The following is a 25,467-nucleotide window of genomic DNA, read 5'->3' on the forward strand; positions in this document are numbered from 1 at the left end:
AAGGTGTTACCAGCAATGACAAAGTGCGTGCCAAAGCTTGTAAATGATACTTTCGATCAGCTGAGACAGACTGGAGACTTGCCCTGTGATTAATCTGCTCTGCTTGGGTTATGAATGCCTCCTTGAGTGGAGTAAGGGAGCCAGGCCCCACCCTGGGCGTGGTCAGCCTGTGAGAGGCCCTCATTGGTGGACAGCCTCCCTGCTGCTCTGCTCTCCAGGGTCAGAGTGCAGGTCTGGCTGGGCTCCGGCCTCTTCCCCTCATCAGGCCTGCTTCTGCTCACTTCTCCCTTTGTCCCCACAAGGCAGATGTGGTTATTGACCTGATTGCCCAAAGAACTAGGTATGAGTTGGGCCTTGTTCATTGGAAGGACTGATGCTGAAGCTGTAACTCCAATACTTTGGCCACCGATGCAAAGAGCTGACTCATTTGAAAAGACCCTGATGCTGGGAAAGGTTGAAGGCGGGAGAAGGGGACAACAGAGGATGAGATGGTTGGATGGCATCACCGACTCAATGGACATGAGTTTGGGTAAACTCTGGGAGTTGGTGATGGACAGGGAAGCCTGGCATGCTGTGGTTCTTGGGCTCGCAAAGAGTTGGACATGACTGAGTGACTGAACTGACCTGGGCCCGTGAGGGGACAGGGACACCTGACATTCCCCTGCCCTTGCTGCTTCCTGCTTCCACGTCGTGAACAGAACTATGCCCTCATTCCGTGCGCCTCCTTCTCTCTCCCCATCTCCACGTGGCTTGCCGGGTAGGTGGCCTTCATGGACCCTCAAGCCCCTGCAACCCTCTCCTCTAATGTTGCCTTTTTAAAACCTTTCCCTGAAAGCAAAGGGAAGGCCAAGTCTTCTGAGCCTGAGTGGCCCATTCTCCCCACCTGTCCCCACATTGCACATCTTGCATTAAACACTGTTCTTTCACCACAACCCATGAGAGCCTGGAAGATTGGCTTTACTGAGCCCGGGCAGGTAGACCCAAGTCTGGTTCAGGACAAACGAAAACAGATCCACAGATACAGAGAACAAATCAGTGGTTACCAGGGGAAAGGAAAGAGGAGAGGGGCAAGGTAGGTGCTGGGGAGGAAGAGGAACAAACTGCTATGTATAAAGTAAATAAGCTACAAGGATATTGTACTGCACAGGTAATTAGTCATTCCGTTGTAATAACTTTAAACTGAGTGTAATCTATTAACGTATTGAATCACCATGTTGTACACCTGCAACTGATACGATATTGTAAATCAACTACATCTCAGTTTAAAAAAAAAAAAAACACCTGATTATTGATACGTAATCCTTGTGCACACAGAGCTGTAGCTCTGTGGCCTGGGGTAAATCACATCATCTCTGCAGGCTTGTTTGCAGGTCTATAAAACCCACGTCACCACCCCACAGATGGTGGTGGCAGTGGAACCTGGCCAGGCCAGGCCTTGTGTCTGCAGAGCAAACAGGGTTTCCCCCTCCGCTCTCATCTGGGTCTCAGGCTCCGCAGGCTCATCCGTCAACCTGCTCTGTGCAAACCCAGAAATGAGCTCCGAGGAACTGAATGAGCACCTGGATCTGAGAGCACAGAACACAGGTTGGGGGGGGCGGTGCTGAGCTCCTCTCGGCCTTGCCCGGAGGGTCACTCTGCCCCCTCCAGCCAGCACCCCGGGACTTGCTTTCCGAGGGATCCCAACTCCCCAGCAACCATTTCCCCCTTGGGGTCTGACTTCTGTCCCTCGACCCCAGTGGGGCTGCGCCTTCACAGCTCAACAGAATCCTCTCAAGGCCTCCACCCTGGGTCTTTCTGAGTCTAGAGCCTCGGGCAGGGGTGGGCCTGGGGGCCTGACAAGGGTTGATGAAACTAAAAGCCTTGCTTCTCTGCTGGTCACCAGGTGATTGGACTCCGCAGGGACTGTAGGGAGACAAGCCGAGGTGGTGGTTTCATAGCCTGGACCCTTTAAACAGGTATATCGCACACAGTATGTCAATAGATCTCTACAAAGTTGTCCAAAGGAAATCAAGTAATAAGGCAGCTAGCCTCGTAGCCTCCTGGTGCGATGTCCTGTGAAATATGCAGCGTCACCTGGAAGGTGCTCTTGCCGAAACGTTTCACCTGAATCAAACTGAGCCTTCAGACCTCACTCCCTGTCTACAGGAAGTGCAGGGAATAAAAAAAGTCATGCGGAGACACCACCAAGAAACTGCCAGATGAGTAGAAAGTGTGGAATATTCAATATCATTTTAAAAACAAAACCAGCTAGGGAAATGTTCTCAATTGAAAGAGGTGACGTCACCTCATGCGTTGTGAAACTGCAGTGAGCCCTGGTTTGAGAAAAGCAACTGTGAAAACACGTGGGGCACGATTTGGAGAATTTGAACAGGAACTGAACGTTAGGAGGTTCTTGTTCATTTTCTTCTGTGCATAATGTTTAGGTAAGCCGTCCTTCTTCTTAGGAGATGCTTGTTGAAATATCTGGGGGCAAACATCATATCTGCAATTTTTCAATGTTTCCAAGACACACAGCCAAGTGCTCTAACACCAGAAATGCAAATATGACAAGGGGTTAGCAAAGACTGAACTTTATTCTTTTCCAAAATGGCTTTGGAGAGTCTCGGTCCTTTGAGTTTCCACCCAAAGTTTAGAATCGGCTTGTCAATTTCCATGAAAAAAGCCGGTAGGATTTTTCTTTTTAAGGTTATTATTTATTTACTTATCTGGCCATGCGACATGCAGGATGTTAGTTTCAGGGATCGAACCCACTCCCTCATGCAGGGGAAGCACAGGGTCTTAACCACTGGACCACCAGGGAAGTCCTCAGCCCAGTGAGATTTTGATTGAGAAGTACTCTCCAATGAATTTACACTCTGCTGCCCTCCAGTTGAGCACACTGCCCTCCAGCACATTGCTGACAATCACTTCCGCAGAGTTCGACAGGACCCCTCAGCTTCATGGGAATCCCTTCTGATTTTTCTGATTCATCTTGCCCAACATGACTTCTGTTCCATCTACATCCCTCTCCTCTCTTCCTTCAAATTTCAAGGTTCCCTTTTAAAGCCATAAATTTAATCATTATTCCTGGAGGTGGGGATTCCCTGTGCGGGGAACCCCAATCCAAGAGGACAGAACATTTAATTCCTTTCCCGAGCTCACCACATGCTCCACCCCTGCTCCCTGGGCTCTGCCCTGACTCTCTCTGACCTCAGGCAGGGATGGACTCTCTGAGAGCCTCAGTTTACTTAACATTAAGTGGAAAGATTAGACTAAATCTGTGCTGTGGTTTCAACTGTGGCAATGGTTTGATTTGGTTTTGTAATCACCAAAACTCCTTCAAGATTCTGATTAAATCTATCCAGAGAAAAGTACACTCACAAATAAACATTTTGCAAATCATCTCCAAGAGTTTACAAACTTTTCAGAGCCTACCCACAGTCTTCATGCTAGCAAAGTAATGTTCAAAATTCTCCAAGCTAGGTAGGCTTCAACAGTACATGAACCAAGAACTTTTCAGATGTTCAAGCTGGATCTAGAAAAGACAGAGAAACCAGAGATCAAACTGCCAACATTCGTTGGATCATAGAAAAAGCAAGAAAATTCCAGAAAAACATCTACTTCTGCTTCATTGACTATGCCAAAGCCTTTGACTGTGTGGATCACAATAAACTGTGAAAAATTCTTCAAGAGATGGGAATACCAGACCACCTTACCTGCCTCCTGAGAAACCTATATGCAGGATAAGAAGTAACAGTTAGAACCAGACATGAAACAAAGGACTGGTTCCAAATTGGGAAAGGAGTATGTCAAGGCTGTATATCGTCACCCTGCTTATTTAACTTATGTCAGAGTATATCAGGCAAAATGCTGGATTGGATGAAGCTCAAGCTGGAATCAAGATTGCTGGGAGAAATATCAATAACCTCAGATATGCAGATGACACCACCCTTATGGCAAAAAGTGAAGATGAACTAAAGAGCCTTTTGATAAAAGTAAAAGAGCAGACTGAAAAAGCTGGCTTAAAACTCAACATTCAGAAAACAAAGATCATGGCATCCAGTCCCATCACTTCATGGCAAATAGATGGAGAAACAATGGAAACAGTGAGAGACTTTATTTTCTTGGGCTCCAAATCACTGCAGATGGTGACTGCAGCCATGAAATTAAAAGATGCTTGCCCCTTGAAAGAAAAGCTATGAACAACCTAGAAAGCATATTAAAAAGCAGAGACATTACTCTGCCAAGAAAGGTCTGTCTAGTCAAAGCTATAGCTTTTCCAGCAGTCATATATGGATGTAAGAGTTGGACTATAAAGAAAGCTGAGTACCGAAGAATGGATGCTTTTGAACTGTGGTGTTGGAGAAGTCTTTTGAGAGTCCCTGGACTGCAAGGAGATCAAACCAGTTCATCCTAAAGGAAATCAGTCCTGAATATTCATTGGAAGGACTGATGCTGAAGCTGAAACTCTAGTACTTAGGCCACCTGATGAAAAGAACTGACTTATTAGAAAAGACCCTGATGCTGGGAAAGATTGAAGGCAGGAGGAGAAGGGGACGACAGAGGATGAGATGGTTGGACAGAATCACCAACTTGATGGACATGAGTTTGAGCAAACTCCAGGAGTTGGTGAGGGACAGGGAAGCCTGGCGTGCTGCAGTCCACGGGGTCTCAAAGAGTCGGATACAACTGAGCGACTGAACTGACTGACCCACAGACTTCAGTTTAATAATCCTTGTGGCTAACTGCCTTTTATTTTTTTTCAATAGCTCTCTCTGGCTCTAATTCTAATTCCGCTTAAAAATAGAAACAGGAAAGTAGCAATTTTCATCCCTGCTCAAAACATACCTCCAAGAAAAAAATAGTGGAGGACAAGGGAGCCTGGAGTGCCGCAGTCCATGGGGTCACAGAGTCAGACACAACTGAGCGACTGAGCGACAACCAAGAATGGTTCTGACATTCCTTGCCAAGTTCTGATGAGCAGGATTCTAGAAAATCCCTGCGCTAAGAAGATGAGTAATTTAGGCTAGGAAGCCCCATGCATCTGTTCATTTGCCTCTCAGAACTGAAAGCTAATTATCTGTAGAATTTGACAGGCCTCTCCTCTCATATAATCTTTCTCCATCTTTCAATTTGTTTCATAAAATGTGATCAATATATTTAGCAATTTGCTAAATTTAGCTTCTGCTTTGGTGGCTCAGATGGTAAAGAATCTGCCTGCAATGTGGGAGACCTGGGTTCAGTCCCCGGACCAGGAAGATCCCCTGGAGAAGGAAACGGCAATCCACTCCAGTATTCTTGCCTGGAGAATTCCTTGGACAGAGGAGCCTGGTGGGCTACAGTCCATGGGGTCTCAAAGAGTCAGACACGACTGAGCGAGTAACACTTTCACTTTCACTTCAAATTTAGTTGGAGTTGTGCTGAATTTACACAGCTACGTTGTAAACAAAATAATTTTAAAATCTTTTTCTATCAGAATAATTAAATTGGGTCAAATGGGAAGTGTATGGAAACATCATCGTAAACTCTTTAAAAAGTACAACTTTTTCTAGCTGTATCACTGAAACCCATCCACAGGAAAATCTCTCATTTAGACTCAGGGAACAATTCGGTAACACAGACGTAAGCAATAAAAGAATCATTTTTCCTGCAAAGGTGGATTTATTCAGGAACAGCAAAGGAAATGGAATTCAGAAGAAGCAAGCTATATAGCAAAAAGCCATGGGCAAATCCAGAGAGGAATGAAACATTTACAAAGAAAAAGGAGGAAGTTGGGACGGGTTGTTTTGAATGAAAGTCTTTTGGAGAAAAGTGAGAGTTCAAGGTCTCCCTGGCTGGGTTCTGTTGGCTGAGTTGCCAGGGTGGTTTCTTTTGTTTATGTACATGTTTATTTATTTTTGACTGTGCTGGGTCTTTGTTGCTTCGTGGGCTTTTCTGTGGTTGGGGTGAGCGGGGGGCTTCTCTTCACTGCAGTGTGCAGGCTTATTGCGGTGGCTTGTCTTGCGGCGCATGGGCTCTGGAACAGGCAGGCTTCGGTAGTTGCTGCACGTGGGCTCAGCAGTTGCAGCTCCTAGGCTCTAGAACACAAGCTCAGTAGTTATGGCGCACAGGTCAGCTGCCCCGAGGCATGTAGGATCTCCCTGGATCGAGGATCGAACCCACGTTCCCTATACTGGCAGGTGGATTCATTACCACTGAGCCTCCAGGGAAGCCCCAAGTGATTTCTTGTAGGGGATGCAACACACATCTTCTCCTGTGTGGGCTGTGATAGATAATTATTTCCTGTAAGTGACCTGGAGGACACAACTGAAGTGACTTAGCACAGCACACGACGGAGACACAGGTAGAGAACAGGCTGTGGACACAGCGGGGAGGGGGGTAAGGTGAGAAGAATAGAGAGCGGAGTATTGTATCATATACAGTACCATATGCAAAATAGATAGCTAGTGGGAAGTTGCTGTATAACACAGGGAGCTCAGTCTGGTGTCTGTGACCACCAAGAGGGGTGGGAGGGAGGCTCAGATGTATACCTATGGCTAATCCACACTGCTATATGGCAGAAACCAACACAACATCGTAAATCCTCCAATTAAAAATAATTTTTTTAAAGTGCTGTCCTTGCATTATTTTGACCACTTACTCCTGATCATTGTCACGGTGAAACGATGGCCTCGGTTTCTTCCTGGCTGTTGACCAGTCCTTTCTCAGCTCCTGGCCGTCCCAGCCTCTCCACAGGCAGCTCACGGCAACCCAGAAAGGGCTGAACAACCCCAAGTCCAGGTCTTTCACAGCCTAACCCTATCGGTGACATCCTTTTTTTTTTGTCTCATCATATTTACATTCTGCTGTTGAGAACAGGTCACTGGGCCCAGCACACACTCAAGGTGGGGAGGGGAGGCACAGCAGGTGCAAACACCAGGAGATGGGATGGGGTGGGGGCATCGAGGAAGCTGCCTGCTACAGACATCAAATTTTAGTGATTATATCCTCTATATCTATTTACATAGGATGAAAAATTTCCGGAGTGATATTAAAAAATGTATGGGAGGATGGATAGTATTCCAAAATTCTTAAATAAACAAGTAAAAGGTTTGGAGACCACGGAGCTCGACGCCTAAAGCAGCTGTGTCCTGTCGCCAGCGGGGGCTCAGGTGGTCGCCTGGGGTCCGCCAGCAGCAGGCAAAGGGCCACTGCTTTGGACCAGAAGAAGATCCACCGCCTCAGACCTGGAGATCCATTTACAGTCGGTGGGATCTGGGTGGGGGTTGTTCGAGACCAGCAGAGGCGTTCAGGGTTGTCAGGAAAGGGAATGTGGACAACGGCTGTCTCAGGATGAAGGAAGGACCCGGTCTGCGGACTCTCAGCAGACTTGGAGCGGGTCTCTGGCGAAAGCGCGGGCTCAGCGCAGCGCTGCGTGAACCGGAGGCCGAGGGCCCCCCACCTCCTCTGGGACCCCGGCGCAGTCGGAGCGCGGAGCGGTCCCGGCCTCGAGAAGGGGGAGGAAAAGCCAGGAAAGCAATACAGGGAGGAGGTGCGGATACGCAGAGAGGGAACTGAGAAAAAGAACTTCCTCTGACGGAGAAGAAGAGTAAGACCGGAGGCGAGAGTAAGGGGCAGATAGTAAAATAGTTTTACGGCCTGACGAAGAGCGGAGATGGAATATAGGAGTCGGACGAGCTGAAGCGCAGGAGCAGGCGGGGCGGGAGAACCGCGGGGAGGATCCAGGGAGGAGCGCAAGGAGGAGCCCGGAGGAGCTGGGGAGGAGTTGGGGAGAAACGCGGGGAGGAGCGCGAGGCGGAGCCCGGGAGGAGGGCGCACCTGGGACGCACGTCGGGGAGGGACAGGCGGAAGGACTGTCCCGGCCGAGCCCTCCCCTCTGCGTGGCCCGCCCCGGGCAGGGCTGGAAGCCGGAAGCAGGCGCGGGAGAACGACTCGGGACTCAGCCGAGGGGATCCTCGGGGCGCGCCCTCGCTGCGCCCCCAGCCCGGGCGCGAGCCTTCCGCGAAGGGCCGGGACCATGGGGGCTCCGCGCCGCCGGCCGCGCGTGTTCCCCGGGTCCCCGCCGGGGCCGTCGCTCCTACTCTTCCTCCTGCTCCTGCGCCCGCCGGGCCTCGGTCTCGCCTCTCCGAGGCTCTTGGACCACCCGGCGCCCGAGTGCTCCCAGGAGGTGAGATCGGACGCGTCCCGGGGGGTGGAGGTGGGGGTGGGGTGGAGGGTGGGGGTAGCCGAGGATGCTGTCGGTCGGGCGGGCGGCCGGGGGCCGGGGCCGGAGTAGCGGGGTTTCGGGGGTTCCGAGGCTTGGGCACAAGAGCGGGCCGCCCTGGGCAGGACAAGCGGAGCGTCGCGAGTTGCGGTGCGAGCCAGGGAAGAGACGGAGTTTGCTGGGAAAGATCGCGCAGCGCGGGTTGCACAACCTGGGCAGGCGTCCCGGCGGCGCCTCCAGGGGGAGCCCCGCAGTTGGGGAAGGACTTGGGGGAGGCGCGCCGGCCGGAGGCGGGGCCTGAGGAGGGCGAGGCGGGACCGGTCCCGTTGCCAACCCCGGTAGTCCATCCCTCCTCCCCTCCCCCCCCCCCCCCCCCCGCGCCGAGCCGGCGCCCGGGGGACCCCGCGGCCGCAGCGTCTGGCGCACAAGCCCCGGGTCTGCGGAGCAGCTTCCGGGGAGAGTTGTAAGGGCAGCGCGATGACCCCTCCGGGCGAGCCCTGGGCACCGCGTGGACCCTCCGGACGGCGCCCCCTCCGGCTCCCACCGCCCGCCCGCGTCTGGAGTCCCGCGGGGCTGTAGGCACCCGTCAGTTGCCGGCTGTGCCCACAGGAAGCGACACACCCACACCCACCGCCTGGTAGTGGCCTTGGGGTGGAGGCCCGTCTTAAGGGAAAAGAGACAGACGGTGCTGGCCGCGAGCTGCCCTCTCCCGCCGCTCCTCTCGGTTTCCTCGGCCCCCTCCCCTTCGCCTCTGACCCTAAGAAATGACGCTCCTTATCTGAGTCAAAGGATGTGAAACAACCAAAGGGGTATTTCTCCCTATCTAATGTTGCGGAGGATTCATAAGAGAGTGAAAGGTCAGTGACTGTTTAGCAAAATCTCTTTTTTTTTTTTTTTTAACATGATGTTGGGAAAGGTCCTTGTGACCCTGGGCAGAGCAGGGGACCCGCTCAGCAGGTCCTACTTGGGGACTCTGCTGTCTGGGACTCAGTTCATTTTTAGATGGCCTTTTGCTGACCGCCTGCAAAATACAAGGTCCTGAAACAACAAAGACACACTCGCTGATGACGGATGTTGGGGCAGTAAATCACAGAAGTCAGCCTGGAGCAGGAGCCTCTGTCAGCCAGGAGCGATGGAGTTCCAGGGAACAGGGAAGCTCCGGCTTCCTGGGTGCCTTTCCTGCAGACAGGGCACTTGGGCAGCCCTCCAAGAGAGTCTAGAGCGTTCCAGGAGGGGGAAAGCGCTGAGCCAAGGCCCGAGGGTGGGCAGGATGAAGAGTGGGCGGTCTGTGTGGCAGGAAAGTGGGAGAAGCAGCTGCAAATGAGGGAGGGTCTCTGCTGAGCTGGGCTGAAAGGGCTTGGCCTCAGTTGCTCACCCGGAGCAGGGGCTTGGCTTGATGGTGGCGGAGCAGGGGCTAGAGAGGGACCCTGGGCAGTTTGTCTACACCTGCCAGGCTCTGCCTTCCCTCTGCCTCCTGTACACCTGGCCAGAGAACAAGGCCCCACTGCCAGCTGGCTCCCCTGAAAAGAGAGGGGTTAGGCCCCCCAGATTTCTGTCCCTCCACTGGCGCTTCCATGGATGGAGCACCTCTTAGTGACTTGATCTCAGAGGACCTGGCTTCGCATCCTGACTTCACCACCACGGCATAAGCACAGGCCGTGGGGGCTGACAGATGTTTGTGGACTGAAAAGAGGAAGGGGAGGGTGAGCAGGTGAATGACAGCTAGCTCTGTCCAAGAGGCAGCAATGGGTGGAGAGACCAACAGCTGGTGCCAGCTGCTCAGAGTTAGCCAGGGAGCTGGTGCTCCTCAGCAAGAGAAGCCCGCCCCCGACAACCTGAGAGTAGCCCCCGCTCGCTGCGACTGGAGAAAGCCAGCACATAGTAACAAAGACCCAGCGCAGCCAAAAATAAATAACATTTTTAAAAATATGTATTTTTTTTAAGTGGTGAGGTGGTGATGGTACCTACCTCATAGGGCTATTGTAGATTCAATGAGATCTCCATACAAAGTGCTATCAATGCCTGGCCCAGGAGAGCTCAGGGAACACTGGCCACTACCACCTAACACTGTCTTCAACATCATGGGCATCTTCTCCGGGGTTTCTGCAAGAGGTCCAACGTGGTGCTGTTCATGAGCTCATAAACAGTGTTCTGGTCCTATTGTTTTTCCATCGTTCAGGCCTCTCTGACTCTCTGCAACCCCACGGACTGCAGCACGTCAGGCTTCCCTGTCCTCCACTATCTCCCGGAGCTTGCTCAAACTCATTTCCATTGAGTCGGTGATGCCATCCAATCATCTCATCCTCTGTCGTCCCCTTCTCCTCCCGCCTTCAATCTTTCCCAGCATCAGGGTTTTTTCCGATGAGTCGGCTCTTCACATCAGGTGGCCAAAGTATTGGAGCTTCAGCTTCAGCATCAGTCCTTCCAATGAATATTCAGGACTGATTTCCTTTAGGATGGACTGGTTTGATCTCCCTGAAGTCCAAGGGACTCTCAAGCGTCTTCTCCAACACCACAGTTCAAAAGCATCAATTCTTCAGCACTCAGCTTTCCTTATGGTCAACTCTCACAGTCATACATGACTATTGGAAAAACCATAGCCTTGACTAGACGGACCTTTGTTGGTAAAGTAATGTCTCTGCTTTTTAATATGCTGTTTACATTGGTCATGGTCATTCATGGCTGCAGTCACCATCTGCAGTGATTTTGGAGCCCAAGAAAATAAAGTCTCTCACTGTCTCCATTGTTTTCCCATCTATTTGCCATGAAGTGATGGGACCAGATGCCATGATCTTAGTTTTCTGAATGTTGAGTTTTAAGCCAACTTTTTCACTCTGCTCTTTCACTTTCATCAAGAGGCTCTTTAGTTCTTCACTTTCTGCCATAAGGGTGGTGTCATCTGTGTTCCTGACGTTATTAATATTTCTCCTGGCAATCTTGATTCCAGCTTGTGCTTCATCCAGCCCAACATTTCCCATGATGTATTCTGCATATAAGTTAAATAAGCAGGGTGACATTATACAGCCTTGACGTACTCCTTTTCCAATTTGAAACCAGTCTGTTCCAAGTCCAGTTCTAACTGTTGCTTCTTGACCTGAATACAGATTTCTCAGAAGATAGGTAAGGTGGTCTGATATTCTCATCTCTTTCAGAATTTTCCACAGTTTGTTGTGATCCACACAGAAAGGCTTTGGGTAGTCAATAAAGAAGAAGTAGATGTTTTGCTGGAACTCTCTTGCTTTTTCTGTGATCCAGGGGATGTTGGCAATTTGATCTCTGTTTCCTCTGCCTTTTCTAAATCCAGCATGAACATCTGGAAGTTCATGGTTCACGTACTGTTGAAACCTGGCTTGGAGAATTTTGAGCATTACTTTGCTAGCATGTGAGATGAGTGCAATTGGAAATAGAGTTAGTCATATCATTTCTCTTGAATTGACTCTCTAAATATTCACATATTGTTTCTCCTATTTCTGCTTAATATTGTTCTGCGTTTGGAGAAATTTCCTGAATTTTATAGCCTAGTTTGTCTATGGATTTTTTTTATTTTCATGGTTCATTTTTAAATTAATTTATTTTTAACTGAAGGATAATTGCTTTACAATCTTGTGTTGGCTTCTGCCAAATATCAACATGAATCAGCCATTGGTATATATATGTCCCCTCCCTCTTGAAACTCTCTCCCACCTTCCTCCCCATCAAGGTTCGTTTTTATTTCTGTTCGCTCATTTTTCCATAGTACTCTGTCCCTGTCATATGGATACAGTGCCCTCTCATTTCTTTGAGACCGTTATAATTTTGTTTTAATTTATTCTGCTCCCAGCATCATCTTGTTTCCTCCAAGAACATTCTTGTAAGTTGCTGATTTTTTTAACCTATTTTCATACAATTCTGGTACTCTTTGGTTGTCTGAGAATATTCAAGTCTAAGGTTCTAAAAGCTCATTGGATGCCCTGTGGAGCAGGCCGTGTGGATCAGTCGCTGGACTTACTGTAGGGGTCAGGCTGGGTGACCATGGGGCCTCTCAGATGTGGAAATCTGGAGGTCTTATCTCTGGGCTTGGCTGCCAGCGTCCTGAGCTCAGGGCAGGAAACGAGGCTCAGATGACGCGCAGCTCCTAAAGCCACTGAGAAAACGGCAGTTTCTTTTTGCCATGTGTTGCACCCACTTCTTGCCCTGCATCTCCTCAGTTGTCAGGACAGCAAAGTACGGGGGGGAATATGGTCCCCCCAGGAGCGGCCCCAAAAGTGAGAGGGAAGGCACGTGCGTTTCATTCCTGAGTGTGAGCCCAGGGACACCGGAACCCGGCTGGCGGATCTGAGTTCTTTCTCAGCTGTAATTACCTGCTTCTCTTTTCCACAGGGGCTGAACTGCACAGTCAAGAACAGTAAGTCACCATTTTTTTCTCTTCTCAAGTTGCCCTGATGCGGTACTGACCCCATACTGAGTTGACAAGGGACCCAGTCTCCAGCGGGAAGACCCCTGAGACTCGGGGCCGCACCTGTCATCAGGGTTTTGGAAGAATTCTCTGGGGCGCCACAATATGACCTGGCTCTGCAGTATGACCCTTTAGCCAGAGCTGTCACCCTGCAGTGGGCAATATCCGGGGTGGGATCTTGTTTTGTGTTTTAATTCAAGGAGGAGGTGCACCATTCAAGAGTCCATGCTCATTAGGGACCCAACACATAAAACAGAGCAACTCTTATGGCTGCCTCATGTCTCCTGCCCACTTCCAACCACTGCTTCATCTCAAAGCCACAGGCATGCTTTGTCATCTCTCCTGTAACGTCAGAGCTTTGCCACGACCCCCGAAGGGCATCAAGAGAACTGTGAGCCCAGTTTTGGTCTTGGGGTCATGGCCTGACTGTGAAGGCTCCTGGACCCCGCCAGGCATCCTCTTTGGGCTGCATCTCTGTCCCTTAGAGCCCGCAAGCCTCTGATTTCTGCCTCTCCTGCTCCCAGGTACCTGCCTGGATGACAGCTGGATCCACCCTCGGAACCTCACCCCCTCGTCCCCAAAAAACGTGCAGACCCAGCTGCGCTTCGCCCACACGCAGCAAGGACACTTGCTCCCCGTGGTTCACATCGAGTGGACGCTGCAGACAGATGGTGAGTGGGCGTTCGGGGTGCTGCCCACCTCTGGTGGGTCCACAGACTGGGCCTCCTAGTCCTCGCACCAGACTCAGAGGCCCTGGCTCCCGGCCCTGTGCTCAGACACGGGGGCCAGTTCAGAGAAAGGACCCATCAGTTCACGCAGTGAGTCCTTTTTCAGAGTTCTAGATGTTAACCCACCATCCTCCACTGAAGGCCTTTCTTCAGCCCCAAATCTTCATCACCCTGGAAAACACGTCGGTCATGAACCATCTGACTGCAGGCTGGCCCTTCTGACAGCACCCCCCACACCTCAGCCTCTTGGGGGTGGAGCCGTGTGCACACCTGGGAAGACTGGGTGACGAGGGCGCCCAGGCCTGTGGATGGCCGGGTGAGTCCCTTGCTGAGGCTCATGCTCCGTCCTCAAGGTCGAGGACCCCCCTCTGACACCCACAGTCTGTCCCCAGCAGCCTAGCCACGAATTTGCAAAGCTTCCCTTTTGGCCCGGGGTAAAGTATCTTCGTCCGTGTCCAGTGAGAGGTAGCTGTCCAGAGGCAGCGGCTAACCCAGCCCAGAGGGAGCTGGAAGGAGCAGAAAGCAGGGGTGGGTTAGTCGGCACGCACAGCAGACAGAAAATGACCCCCCGCCCCCCGGCGGCTAGCCATCCTTGGTCTCACCTGTGCTCCTCTCCCCCCTCGACCTTCAGCCAGCGTCCTCTACCTGGAGGGGGCGGAGCTGTCCATCCTGCAGCTGAACACCAACGAGCGTCTGTGTGTCAGGTTTGAGTTTCTGACCACACTGAGGCATCATCACAAGCGGGTAAGAGTCCCACCAGGGTGGGCGGTGGTGACCGCGGGGAGTGGTGGGCACATACACACACATGCACACACATGCATGCACCCCACTCTTCCTCCCCACCTCACGTCCAGGCTCGTTGTTAGGAGGGCGGCTTCCTTGGCCAGCGCCTGCCGTCAGCCAGGGTCTCCTCCAGGCGCAGGGGCTCTGCCCAGCGCGGAGCAGCCGTGGTTTCCAGCGCAGTTTCTGTTCCTTCTGCTGCTTGGAGCCAGAATGGGTTCGTGTTTAGTTTGGTCAAAGCGCTGATTGCCAGTGTGTAGTCCCAAGCCCGGCAGCAACACCAGGGGATTGGTAGAAATGCAGGTTCCAGGTAGCCCCCCAGACCTCCTGAACCAGAGGCTGGAGTGTTCAAACGGCTGCGGTTGGTGGTGACAAGCCATCCAGTTGATCCTGATGCAGGCTCGTCTCAATTCTGCCGATTTACATCTGACAAGTGGCCACAGGCAGAGCTCCCAGAACACAAGCAGCAAAGACAGATACCCTGTCCTGTGTTTAGTGAGGACGGGATCCCCCAACTACCGGGAGGATGGGGAGGACCAGGGACCCCAAGCAGTCCACCAGGGGAGCTGGAGTCAGTGCGTCTCATCTCCATCGGCCTAAAAATGTTTGAGCAACAACAACGCCGTGAGGCTCAGGGGGTGGACGGGGGACCTCATAGCCTCCCACTGTACTTTCGTGCTCCAGAGACCCTGCTTTCCCTTCCACGGGGCAGAGCCACGTAACAAGTGGTCTTCAGCTGCCCCTGGGTCCCAGAGGCCTACAGCCCTGGAGTTGGAGAGGGCTGATGGGGGAGGGGCGCCTTCAACCTCGCCCGTATTCTCTTGCCTTTGGCCCTGCTGTCTCCTAATGAGGCCAGAGCCAGGTGTTTGTAAACAAGTAGGAAGACCAGAAGAAACACAGAACAGGGACACGATGCCTCTGACTCGGGAGCTTGCGCCGTGGTTGTTCCCTCCCTGTGTTGGTGAATTCTTCAGGGACGGGTGGGGAGGTCTTTGGACTCAGGTAAGAGCTGTGACCGTTTGACCTCCCCTCCTTCTGTCTCCTAGTGGCGATTTGCCTTCAGCCACTTCGTGGTAGAACCCAGAGAGGAGTACGAGGTGACCGTCCATCACCTGCCTAAGCCCATCCCTGACGGGGACCCAAACCACCAATCCAGAAACTTCCTGGTGCCCGGTAAGAGCACCACCCCGCACATGCCCTTCACCCCTCACTCTGTGGTCGGCCTGTGGAACCCACGGGACAAACAGGTGCAGGGCCGGGGCTCCTGGGTGGGGGGCTGCAGCCTCCACTTCCTAAGGCGGAGTCCGTTCTCTGTGGCACCAACTTGGTGTTGGCCCAAGACCCTGGGAGTTCTATGGGAACTGAGTCCTTCATCTGGCATGTCCTGCCCAGAAGGTGTTGGGAAGAGAGGCCTGTCCCCAGAGAGCTGTGGCCTCACTGCCCGCCCTGTCCCAGCCCTGGCTCCTCACTCTTCCCACGTCCTACTGTGTGTATCTGGCACCAGCCCTACTTCCCCTGCTCCCTCCTCCTGGGATGCTTGCCAGGCTCATCTTCCAAAACAGCATTTGATACATCTGTACCTCTGGGTGCATCTCTGTCCCCCCCGGAGTCTCTGCCACGGTCCGCCTTTCTCGTTGTCCAGAGCCAAGAGTGCCTGAATGCCCAGTCCCTGGAGGACAGGGCCTGGGCCTTACACCCACTTGGACAGCCTCAAGACCCTTGTAAATGGCCCGGTGTGTGGGAGGCGATTGGGAAGTGCTTGCTGAGGCCATCCACATCGTTGGAGCACCTCTTGCACACACAAAACATGTACACCCATGCATACACACAGATGTGCACATGCATGCAAATTCACTCGTGTACACACATGCACACAGATATGTGCACACATGTACACACACATGCACGCATGGTCTGCTCACCCAGCTTTGTTTCCCCTCTTATGTCACTCCCCATCCCTGACATGCCAGCATCTTGACATAGCCATGGCATGATATTACAGTTTCCTTCTATGGTCCCTCTGGCTGGAATGGCATTCCCAGAGGGCAGGGACTTTGTCTCACTCCTGGCTATATCTCCCAGGCCTCACAAAGCACCTGGCACATACTAGGGGCTCCATAATTATTTGTCAGATGAGTGACACTCCCCGATCCCCCTCCTAGCCCCCCATCCCTAAAGCGGACTGACTCAGCACCTGTTGCTCACAGTGATTCACGCCTGTCACATCTTAAACCAATAAAAATGCTGCAATCAAGGAAATGGGGGACCAAGAAGCCGTCTCCGGGGGAGCGGTCCTCACAGGGTCCCCAGGTTGGCAGTGCCATGGAATCACCTGGGAACTTGTCAGAAATGCAGCTTCCCAGGCCCACCCCAGACGGGGCTGAACCCAAGATTCCCATGAGGATGTGTGGAAGCTGGGGGGCCACGTCACCATTTGCCAAGGGGGGACAAAGCCCATCTCCCCTCAAGGGCAGAAGCAGATCCAGGGAGGGAGCCCCCAGAGAGGGGGAACAGGAGTAGACAGGACCCCTCAGTCCAAGAACAAGTCTGGGGAGGGGGCTTCTGCCTGGATCTGGAAGTTTCTGGAGGGACTAGTGGTGAGGTGGCCAGGGCAGCCCCAGGCCTCGGGCCTCCGACCCATAGCAGCGTCCATTCTAGGGCTCCTCTGAAGGGGCCGCCTTTAGACAGGCTCCCAGAAAGCAGACGGTTGTTACCTCTGGTGTTAGAGGTTCTGTAAGACAAGCTCTCCAAGGCAGGGGCTGATGGTTGCACCTCTTCCCAATCCACAGACTGCAAGGACCCCAGGATGAAGGACACCACGCCATGTGTGAGTTCAGGTAACCGTGGGGGCGACCGTGTGGGAGCTTTACTTGGGTCACACACACATGCACACAGACACACAAGCATGCACATACGTGCACATGTGCAAGCACGCTCGCCCCTCTCTCTGACTCCTGGTCACGTTGTGCCCGTGCGATAGGCAGCCTGTGGGACCCCAACATCACCGTGGAGACCCTCGAGGCCCACCAGCTACAGCTGAGCTTCACCCCGTGGAACGAGTCCACCAGTTACCAGGTCCTGCTACACAGCTTCCCGCCCGCGGAGAACCAGAGCTGCTTCCAATATGTCGTCGACCTGCCCGTGGTAACTGCCCTCCCTGCCGCTTTCCTAACCCATCAGCCTGGCTCAGAGCACCCTCTCCACCCTCAAGGGCCAGGCGCTCGGGCTGGGCTTAGAGCATGTGATCTCCCTTCCCGTGTGTGCAGAGTGAGGCTGATGTGCACTTGGAGAGTGGCTGGTGTGAGGTGGGTGTGTAGCTGGTGTATAGTTGATGTGTGGCTGGTGTGTGCCTGACATGTGGCTGGTATGCAGTTGGAGTGTGGCTGGTGTGCAGTTGGAGTGTGGCTGGTGTGCACTTGGAGTGTGGCTGGTGTGCACTTGGAGTGTGGCTGGTGTGTGCTTGCAGTGTGGCTGCGTGTGGCTGGTACGTAGTTCCTGCAGCTGACAGGAGCCCTGTCTCTGCCCTGTGCACTCAGCCCTCTGTCCTCCCCTCCCCCACATCCTCCTGGTCCTCTTTTTACTTTGTTAATTTCATGATTGCAAAGAGGATTTGAAGACTGTACAACGTGCACATGAGGACAAGGTGGGGGGTCAAGGTGAGGCAGTAAGACGGAGCCAGGGTAGGGCCGCTGCTGGACACGTGCGTCTATCCCTTGATCCCCGGTGGCCAGGGCGTCCGATGCAGTCCTGAGGATGCAGTCCTGGGGACGGCTGCTCCTCCTGGAGCCGGACCTGCAGCCCCTCTCCCCAGGGAGGGGGCCCCCGGGTCACATCCCAGCCGGGGCTAGGGCCTCACCATCCCTCCACCCTGCAGCCCGCACAGGAAGCCACCCAGCAGCGCTGCCACATCATGGTCACCCTGCCAGACTCCAGCTGGTGCTGCCGCCACCACGTGCAGGTGGGGAGCAGGGTGGGACGGGGTGGGCAAAGGGCAGGTAGGCAGCTTGGGGGGGTCATGCTCCCCCTGGATCCAGTACCGCTACTGCCTGGGGATTTCCTGGCCAGCCACCAGCCTCGCCCAGGCAGGGTCGTCCACCCCCTCCCGCTGACGGGCCACCTGCCCAGCAGCCATGGAGACGTCCTGGAGAGACCGGTGGGTTCCTGGTGGGCCCGTGTCCCCCAGCCTCTCCTCGCACTCTCTGCCTCACAGATCCAGCCCTTCTTCAGCAGCTGCCTCAACGACTGCCTCCGACACTCGCTGTCCGTGGCCTGCCCAGAGGTCTTGCACACCCCAGGTGGGACGCGCGGCTGCCAGGGGCCATGTGGAAGCAGGGTGGGCGAAGGTCAGCAGCCGAGACTGCACCATGACCTGGTCCGCGGGGAAGGGGCAGTTGTCCAGGCCTGTGTCGTGCGGCCTTAGAGAGAGGCTCCACATTGGACTCCTCGCTGACTTTCGTTAGCTGTGTGACCGCAGGAAAAGCACCGAGCCTTTCTGATCTTCAGTTTCTGTGACTGGAAAACTGGGAACTCTTTATTGTCACAGCTACAGTTAACACCATGTACTGAGTGAGCAAAGCGCTCTAACACGTCTGCTTTTAGTTCTCACAAACTCTGAGTCATAGTACTATCTGACTAGTACTGTGTACTAGGTACTACATACCATAGTACTGTGCACTGTTCACTATAGTATAGGTACTGTGTACTAAGTGCTAAGCTCTATGTGCTGGGCACTATGCACTATAGTACTGTGTGCTATGTACTAAGTACTGGGTACTACGCACCATAGTATAGATACTGTGTACTATATAGTACTAAGTATATTTTACTGTGTACCATGTACTGTGTACTAAGTATTACACACTTGGTTCTGGGTACTATATACTATGTACCAAGTGTGTACTACGTACTGTGCACTATCACTGCTGACAACTGAAAGTCTGTCCCTGTTCTCCTTACAGACGCCGATGAAGGTGAGGCTGACCCTTTCCAGGCTGAGACACCTCAAGGGTCATGGAGAGGTCCCTGCCTAGCTTGGTGTGGGGTCAGGCGGCATGAGGAGACACCCCAGGGGAGCAGTCCGGGGTGGAAAGTGGGCGGGGCCCCAGGGTGTCATGTCACTCATACCACCCTCCTGCCACAGACCACACGCCCCTGTGGGTATCTGCATTCATCACAGGCCTCTCCATCCTGCTGGTGGGCTCTGTCATCCTGCTGATCCTCTGCATGACTTGGAGGCTACCAGGTAAGAGGGGGGCTACAGCCCACCTGGGATTTCCGGTCTCCCCCTCCCTCTTCCCAGACCCTTCTCCCCGTGCCAGCCCTAAGTCTGTGCTCAGGACCCCACACCCCCAGCCCTGCAGGCTATTAATAAGCATCAGTCCCCCACCCCAGGCCCGTTCTGGCCACGTTCCAAGCAGGAGGGAACATGGGTCTCCAGGGTGGGGGTTGGCCTCTCCCTGCCCCTCCATGACCCTGATCTGGGTGGCCGTTCCCTCTGTGACCACGATTCGTTCAGGGGAAGATCACCAAGCCAGGCGTGAGATCTGTCGAGAGGGTCCTTCCACAGAGGGTCCCTGGGAGGGTCCAGCATCCGGGTCTTTCCAGGGGTCAGGAGGCTGTTCTTGGGCCTCACATCTGACCTTTTCCCGAAGCACCCACTCTTTGGGGCGAGGGAAGGACCTCATGGTTCTGGGGAGCAGCCCAAAGGTGGGGGTTGAAGTCAGGTGCCAAATGCCCTCCTTGGCCTCTGTGTGACTCCAGGGAGTCAGCCCCACACCATGGGGTCCCTCACTGGGTCCAGGAGGGGAGGTCACTTAAGAACGTTGGTTCCCCGCATGACTTTCAGAATACAAGGAGGCCGCAAAGGGGCTGGGGGCGCCACTTCCAGAGACGTCTCAGAAGGCTTGTGCCTCCTGCAAGGACAGGTCTGGGGGATGGGCTTTCCCTGAAAAGGGAGTCTGCTTGGGGGCAGCCACTGAGGTGGTAACCTCCTAGGCACCGTTCTGGGGGCCCCAGACCAGTCAGTGGTGCCGAATACTTGTGACCCAGGTGGTGGGTATGTTGGATACCCACCTGTGGGTATCTTCCTCCCCTGTGGGCACTTAACCCACAGACCCATTTCACAGAGGAAGAAACCAAGCTTCAGAGACATCGGTACCTCCTCCAGGTCACACAGCGGTTGTGGGAGACGCGGTCTCCCCGCCAAGGCCCAGAGCAGCTAGGAGGTGCTCCTCGGCCCCTCCCGGGGTCGGGAGATGGCCTTGTAAAACCTGTGCCACTTGTACGGACACTTCTGGAGCAATCCTTCTGACCTTGCCTTTCCTTTCAGGGTTCCGTCAAGGAAAACATGAAGATGGCACCAAAGACACAGGTGGGCACTCCTGGTTTGGGCGGCCTGGCTTCAGGGGGAGGCTGTTCACATTGGCCTGGAGGAGCTCCCGAGTCAGTTCCTGTCCTTCGGGAGATGTCACCTGCCGGGACCCACCTCCAGCCCGGAATGGAAGGACCTCAAATAGCAGCGGGGCTGGGCTCACAGCTAATCCCTGAACAAGAAGGGAGGGTCAGGGCCCCTGGAGAGCAGCTGTGTCCATGCCAGAGATAGGTCTTGGTGTCTTGAAGAAAAGATAATGCTAGCTAACGTGCAGGCTGCAGGCAAGGTAGGAAAGTGAGAGACACTCTTTTCCCTGAAGGCACAGGCTATTTTGCAGGCAGCCAGTGCAGCCTGGCAGCCACCTCGGGCATCTTCTGGGGTCTCAGCTGCATTTCTTGGGCTCGGGGAGCCAAACTCAGCCTGTTTCCTGTCCCTCACCGGCAGGCCAGGCCTGTGATGTGTGGTCAGCACTGAAACGCCTGAAACCACACCCTGGTTTCCTTGTTTCCCCCAGAGATCCTGCCCGCCGCCACCAGCCTGAGCCCCCCGCCCCTGAAGCCCAGGAAGGTCTGGATCGTCTACTCCGCCGACCACCCCCTCTACGTGGACGTGGTCCTCAAGTTCGCCCAATTCCTGCTCACCGTGTGTGGCACCGAAGTAGCCCTGGACCTGCTGGAGGAGCAGGCCATCTCGGAGGTAGGGGTCATGACCTGGGTGGGGCGCCAGAAACAGGAAGTGGCGGACAGCAACTCCAAGATCGTCGTCCTGTGCTCCCGAGGCACCCGGGCCAAGTGGCAGGCGATGCTTGGCTGGGAGGACGCCGCCGCCGTGCAGCTCCGCTGCGACCGCGGGCAGCCAGCGGGGGACCTGTTCACGGCGGCCATGAACATGATCCTGCCGGACTTCAAGAAGCCGGCCTGCTTCGGCACCTATATCGTCTGCTACTTCAGCGACATCAGCTGCGAGGCGGACGTGCCCGACCTGTTCAACATCACCTCCTGCTATGAGCTCATGGACCGGTTCGAGGAGGTCTACTTCCGCATCCAGGACCTGGAGATGTTCGAGCCCGGCCGCATGCACCGCGTGGGGGCGCTCGCGGCCCAGAACTACCTGCAGAGCCCCAGCGGCCGGCAGCTCCGCGAGGCCGTGCAGCGCTTCCGCCGCTGGCAGGCCCAGCGCCCAGACTGGTTCGAACTGGAGAACCTCCGCTCAGCGGACGGCCGGGACCTCCCGTCCCTGGACGAGGAGGCCTTCGAGGAGGAGCCGCTGCCCGAAGGAGGGATCCTCCGGCAGGAGCCGCTGGTGCGGGAGCCCACCTCCCGGGACCACCTGCTGGTGGAGCTGCTCCTCGCTGGAGAAGGAGGGGGCGGGCTGGCGCGGCTGGAGCCCCAACCCCGGCCCCCGGGGCAGCCGGCAGCCCCAACGCTCCAGACCATGGTGGTCCCGGTGGACAGGGTCCCTCGGGCTCAGATAGTGGAGCCCGTCCCACAGGAGGTGGGGAGCGGCGCTGGCCGGCTGGCCCTAGTGGAGGGAGAAGAGGCCTGCCCGCTTCTGGGGAGCCAGGGACCCCGGCGGAACAGCGTCCTCTTCCTCTCCGAGGGGCGGCTCCCGACCCCCAAGCTGAACCCGAGCCTCCAGGACATGCTCACGCCCCCCGAGGAGGAGCAGCGGCGGTCTGTGCAGTCGGACCAGGGCTATATCTCCAGGAGCTCCCCGCAGCCCCCCGACGACGACGACGACGATGACAACAGGGAGAGGGTCGGGGAGGAGGACGGGGGGCAGCCGCTGTCCCCCCAGGGCCTGGAGAGCCTGCGCAGCCTCCAGCTGCTGCTCTTTTTCCAGGATCTTAGCAAGAACCCCGGCCTTGAGCCCGAGGGCCCGCCATGCGCGGCCCTCCCCCAGCCGGGCGGTGAGTGAGCACGTGTGTGCGTGTGTGCACGTGTGGGCTTGCGTCCGTGAGGCCGCACCTTTAAAGGTAGCCAGCTTGACTGTGGGAGAAGGAAATGGCAACCCACTCCAGTATTCTTGCCTAGAGAATCCCAGGGACAGAGGAGCCTGGTGGGCTGCCGTCTATGGGGTCGCACAGAGTCCGACATGACTGAAGTGACTTAGCATGCATGCATTGGAGAAGGAAATGGCAACCCACTCCAGTGTTCTTGCCTGGAGAATCCCAGGGATGGAGGAGCCTGGTGGGCTGCCATCTATGGGATCACACAGAGTCAGACACAACTGAAGCGACTTAGCAGCAGCAGCTTGACTATGTCCCCTTAGCTTTTCTTCAGGTCCCCGTGTGGTCACCTTCCATCCCCGAGACCCCATGGCCCATTCCCAGGAGCTAAAGGACAGACCGTCTGCCATTCCTTCCTTTGGCGTTTATCTTGGGTCCAGTATAGCCCTGACCGCCAAGGAGCTGCTCCTCTAGTGGGAGGGTCCAGGGAGCACACAGGGTGAGGGCAAGATGTGGAGGCAGAAGGGGTGCCTGTGGGGGGTGGAGGGCAGGTGGAGTCCCGAGTCTGGGGCAGGAGGGCAGTGTGTAACTGATCCTGCCGCAGAAAGTGAGCCCATGGGCCCAGCTTGGGGAGGCCTGGGGGCCAGGCTGGGGCTGGAGCATCAGGCCCTGATGCTAAAGGCCGGGGCTTCTTTACCAGGATGCCCTGTTCCCTGCAGAGGAGGCTGTAGATCAGACACACTGGTCATTTTCGGAGAAAGATTGGATAGAAGTGAATGAGCCCTGATGGCCTCAGCAGGGCCTGAAACCATGTGTGGTCTTGGTCAGTGGGAGAGCTTTGGCCAAGGATTCCTCCAGGATTGCGGGCTGAGCCCCTGGGCTATAGCATCCAGGCTCAAGAAGAACAAGGAGCCCCCAACCCTGTGCACACTGGGGTGGCTCTAGGTTCTCTTTGCTTGAACCTGAGTCCTCCACTGTAGCTTCAAGCACCTGCAAGGAGGAAGGGGTTCTGAAATTCAAGGAGAAATCAGATACCGCGTGTACACGTGTGCATGTGTGAAAGCGAGCTTATTGATAAAAGAATGAATAAATTTTTTAACTCTGATTAGAGTTCCTGGCTGTCACTTTGAGTCACATGTTATAGAGGTTGGGAGGCTTCTGGCTGCAGAGGCCTTTCTCGTGGTGAGGTTGTGCCTGGTAGCAGCAGGCTGCTGAGGCCCAGGTCCTGGACAGTGCAAGGTCCGCAGCAGCCCCGCGAAGCAAAGGACCGGGCATGGGAGTGCGACAGGCCGGTGTCCGTGCCCCCTCCCCCACATCCCTTGGTTAATACCTAGTCCCCAGTGTGTGATGGTGTTGGGGAGGGCTTCTGGGAGGAAGGGGGTCGTGGAGTGGGGTCCCATGGATGGGCTAAGTGCCCTAGTAGGAAACCTGCCATGCAAGGACACTGTGAGATGGCCACCTGTGAATCTAGAATCCGCCGGCACCCTGACCTTGGACTTCCAGCCCCGGCTCTGTTTCTGCTGTTCATAGTCTGTGCAGTCTCAGGCATTCCATTCTAGCAGCCAAGAGGACTAGGTCAGAGGAGCCGAGACCTCCCAGCCTCCAGTCTCCTGGGCGCCACCCCCCGATGTTGGGTGGGCGTCACTGGGTGCAGATGCCCACACAGCTCTCTGGGACGATCCCCCCACTTCCAGTCATCTCGTGCTCAATGTGCAGAGTGTGGGTTCCATGGCTGGAGCCAGGTGGTGCCTGCAGCAGGGTGTCCCGGCCCTGTGGTCTCAAGCCTGGTCTTGGGAGACACTCTCCGCCTGGACCACCTTCCCCACAGACCTCAGACTCCTGCTGTGCTGGCCACTGAGGCCAGACGACCCAGTTGTCACCATCCACCAGGTCCCTTTCTCACCACAGCTGCCCTTTCTTTCCTCACGACTTCACTGAGACACGATTCACAGCTCACACAGTTCACCACGGATCCTGTACAAGTCAAGGCTTTGGGGAGTTCAGAGTTCAGCAACCTTCAGCATAATCAATTTTGGAACATTTTTCTTCCTCCCCAAAGAAACCCAGCCCCTCTAATTATCACCCCATGACCCCAAACGTCCCATCGCTGGACAGTCACTGATCTTTCCATCAGTGGGTGTGCCTATGTGGACACGGTGGATACAAACGGAGTCAGGAAGATCCACAGGTAATCAGCCCTTGTTCCACCCATCTCCCCCCTCCTTCCCTAGAGCCCCCAGCCTCACACTGGTCTCAGTCTAAGTATCACCCAAATGCCAAGAGCATCAGGTATGAATAAGGCCAGGTCTCGCTTTCCATGCTATTCTGAACCACAGCTAGTGAAATCGTGCCTCACCCAGAAAGGCCCTTTGATAACAAGTGTCCTCTAGACTGTGACCCCCACGCCTCGGGGCCCTCACCAAGCAAAGTGCACAGAAGGGGCTCAAGGATGGGGGAGGACCCCTGGCCATACAACCCGTGCAGATGTCCACAGCTTTTTCTCTAGGAAAGTGAGAAATGGCTAACAGGTCCTCTGGACGTTGCAGGCCACGCTGGTTCTGAACCAGCTTCTCTTTCCTGTTCAGGAAGGTCCTCAGAGGTGCTCAGGTTTTGGAGGGGCTTTTGTTCATCACTTAAATGTCCACTCAGCACCTGGAGCTGGGCCTCTGAACGCCTGCTTTGTGATGGGTTTTACTCATTTCCTGCTTATCTTTGCCTCGGGCAGAAGGGAGAAGATGCTCACCAGTAGGACTCCCAGGATGTGGCTACCTACCCCTGCTTTTTAGCCAGAACCAGACGACAAAGGTGGTTTCTGTCTGTGGCCTTTGCGCTCTGCAGGAGCAGTCTCCCCTCCCAGGTAAACAAGGGAGGGGCCTTCCTGCAAAGACCTGCTCAGTGAGGGCCCTGCCCAGCCCTGCCCATCAGAGTCAACTTTAGTTGTTCACACCTTAGTGGGAATCAGTGTCCCGGCTCCTTCCTCTCTATGGCCTGAGAGGAGAGTCTGCCTGGGCTTGACTGGGGGCC

General features: G+C 54.8%; 2 protein-coding genes across 3 annotated transcripts; one reads left to right on the plus strand and one right to left on the minus strand.

Annotated features, from left to right (window-relative positions):
• Window positions 1-5,620: 5,620 nt before the first annotated feature.
• On the minus strand, window positions 5,621-7,998 carry LOC147373007 (uncharacterized). Its single transcript, XM_086402646.1, has 2 exons — window positions 6,620-7,998; window positions 5,621-6,056 (listed from the first exon to the last, which is right to left on the minus strand). The coding sequence occupies exon 1, from the start codon at window positions 7,996-7,998 to the stop codon at window positions 6,979-6,981; it is 1,020 nt and encodes a 339-aa protein (XP_086258772.1). The 3' UTR covers window positions 5,621-6,056; window positions 6,620-6,978.
• On the plus strand, window positions 7,997-23,548 carry IL17RA (interleukin 17 receptor A). Of its 2 annotated transcripts, none has more exons than XM_086402629.1 (13): window positions 7,997-8,146; window positions 12,542-12,566; window positions 13,142-13,288; window positions 13,977-14,089; window positions 15,172-15,298; window positions 16,915-16,962; window positions 17,106-17,269; window positions 18,000-18,083; window positions 18,336-18,420; window positions 19,084-19,095; window positions 19,266-19,367; window positions 20,454-20,495; window positions 21,010-23,548. In XM_086402629.1, the coding sequence occupies exons 1-13, from the start codon at window positions 7,997-7,999 to the stop codon at window positions 22,410-22,412; spliced, it is 2,502 nt and encodes an 833-aa protein (XP_086258755.1). In that variant the 3' UTR covers window positions 22,413-23,548. The 2 variants fall into 2 exon arrangements, with proteins under 2 accessions (XP_086258755.1, XP_086258754.1); XM_086402628.1 differs by having other exon boundaries at window positions 19,302-19,367.
• Window positions 23,549-25,467: the final 1,919 nt, after the last annotated feature.

This window comes from Bos grunniens, chromosome 5 (assembly GCF_055505025.1).
Source record: "Bos grunniens cultivar Pamir isolate PY7600 chromosome 5, Bosgru_T2T1.0, whole genome shotgun sequence".
Classification (NCBI taxonomy): Eukaryota; Metazoa; Chordata; class Mammalia; order Artiodactyla; family Bovidae; genus Bos; species Bos grunniens.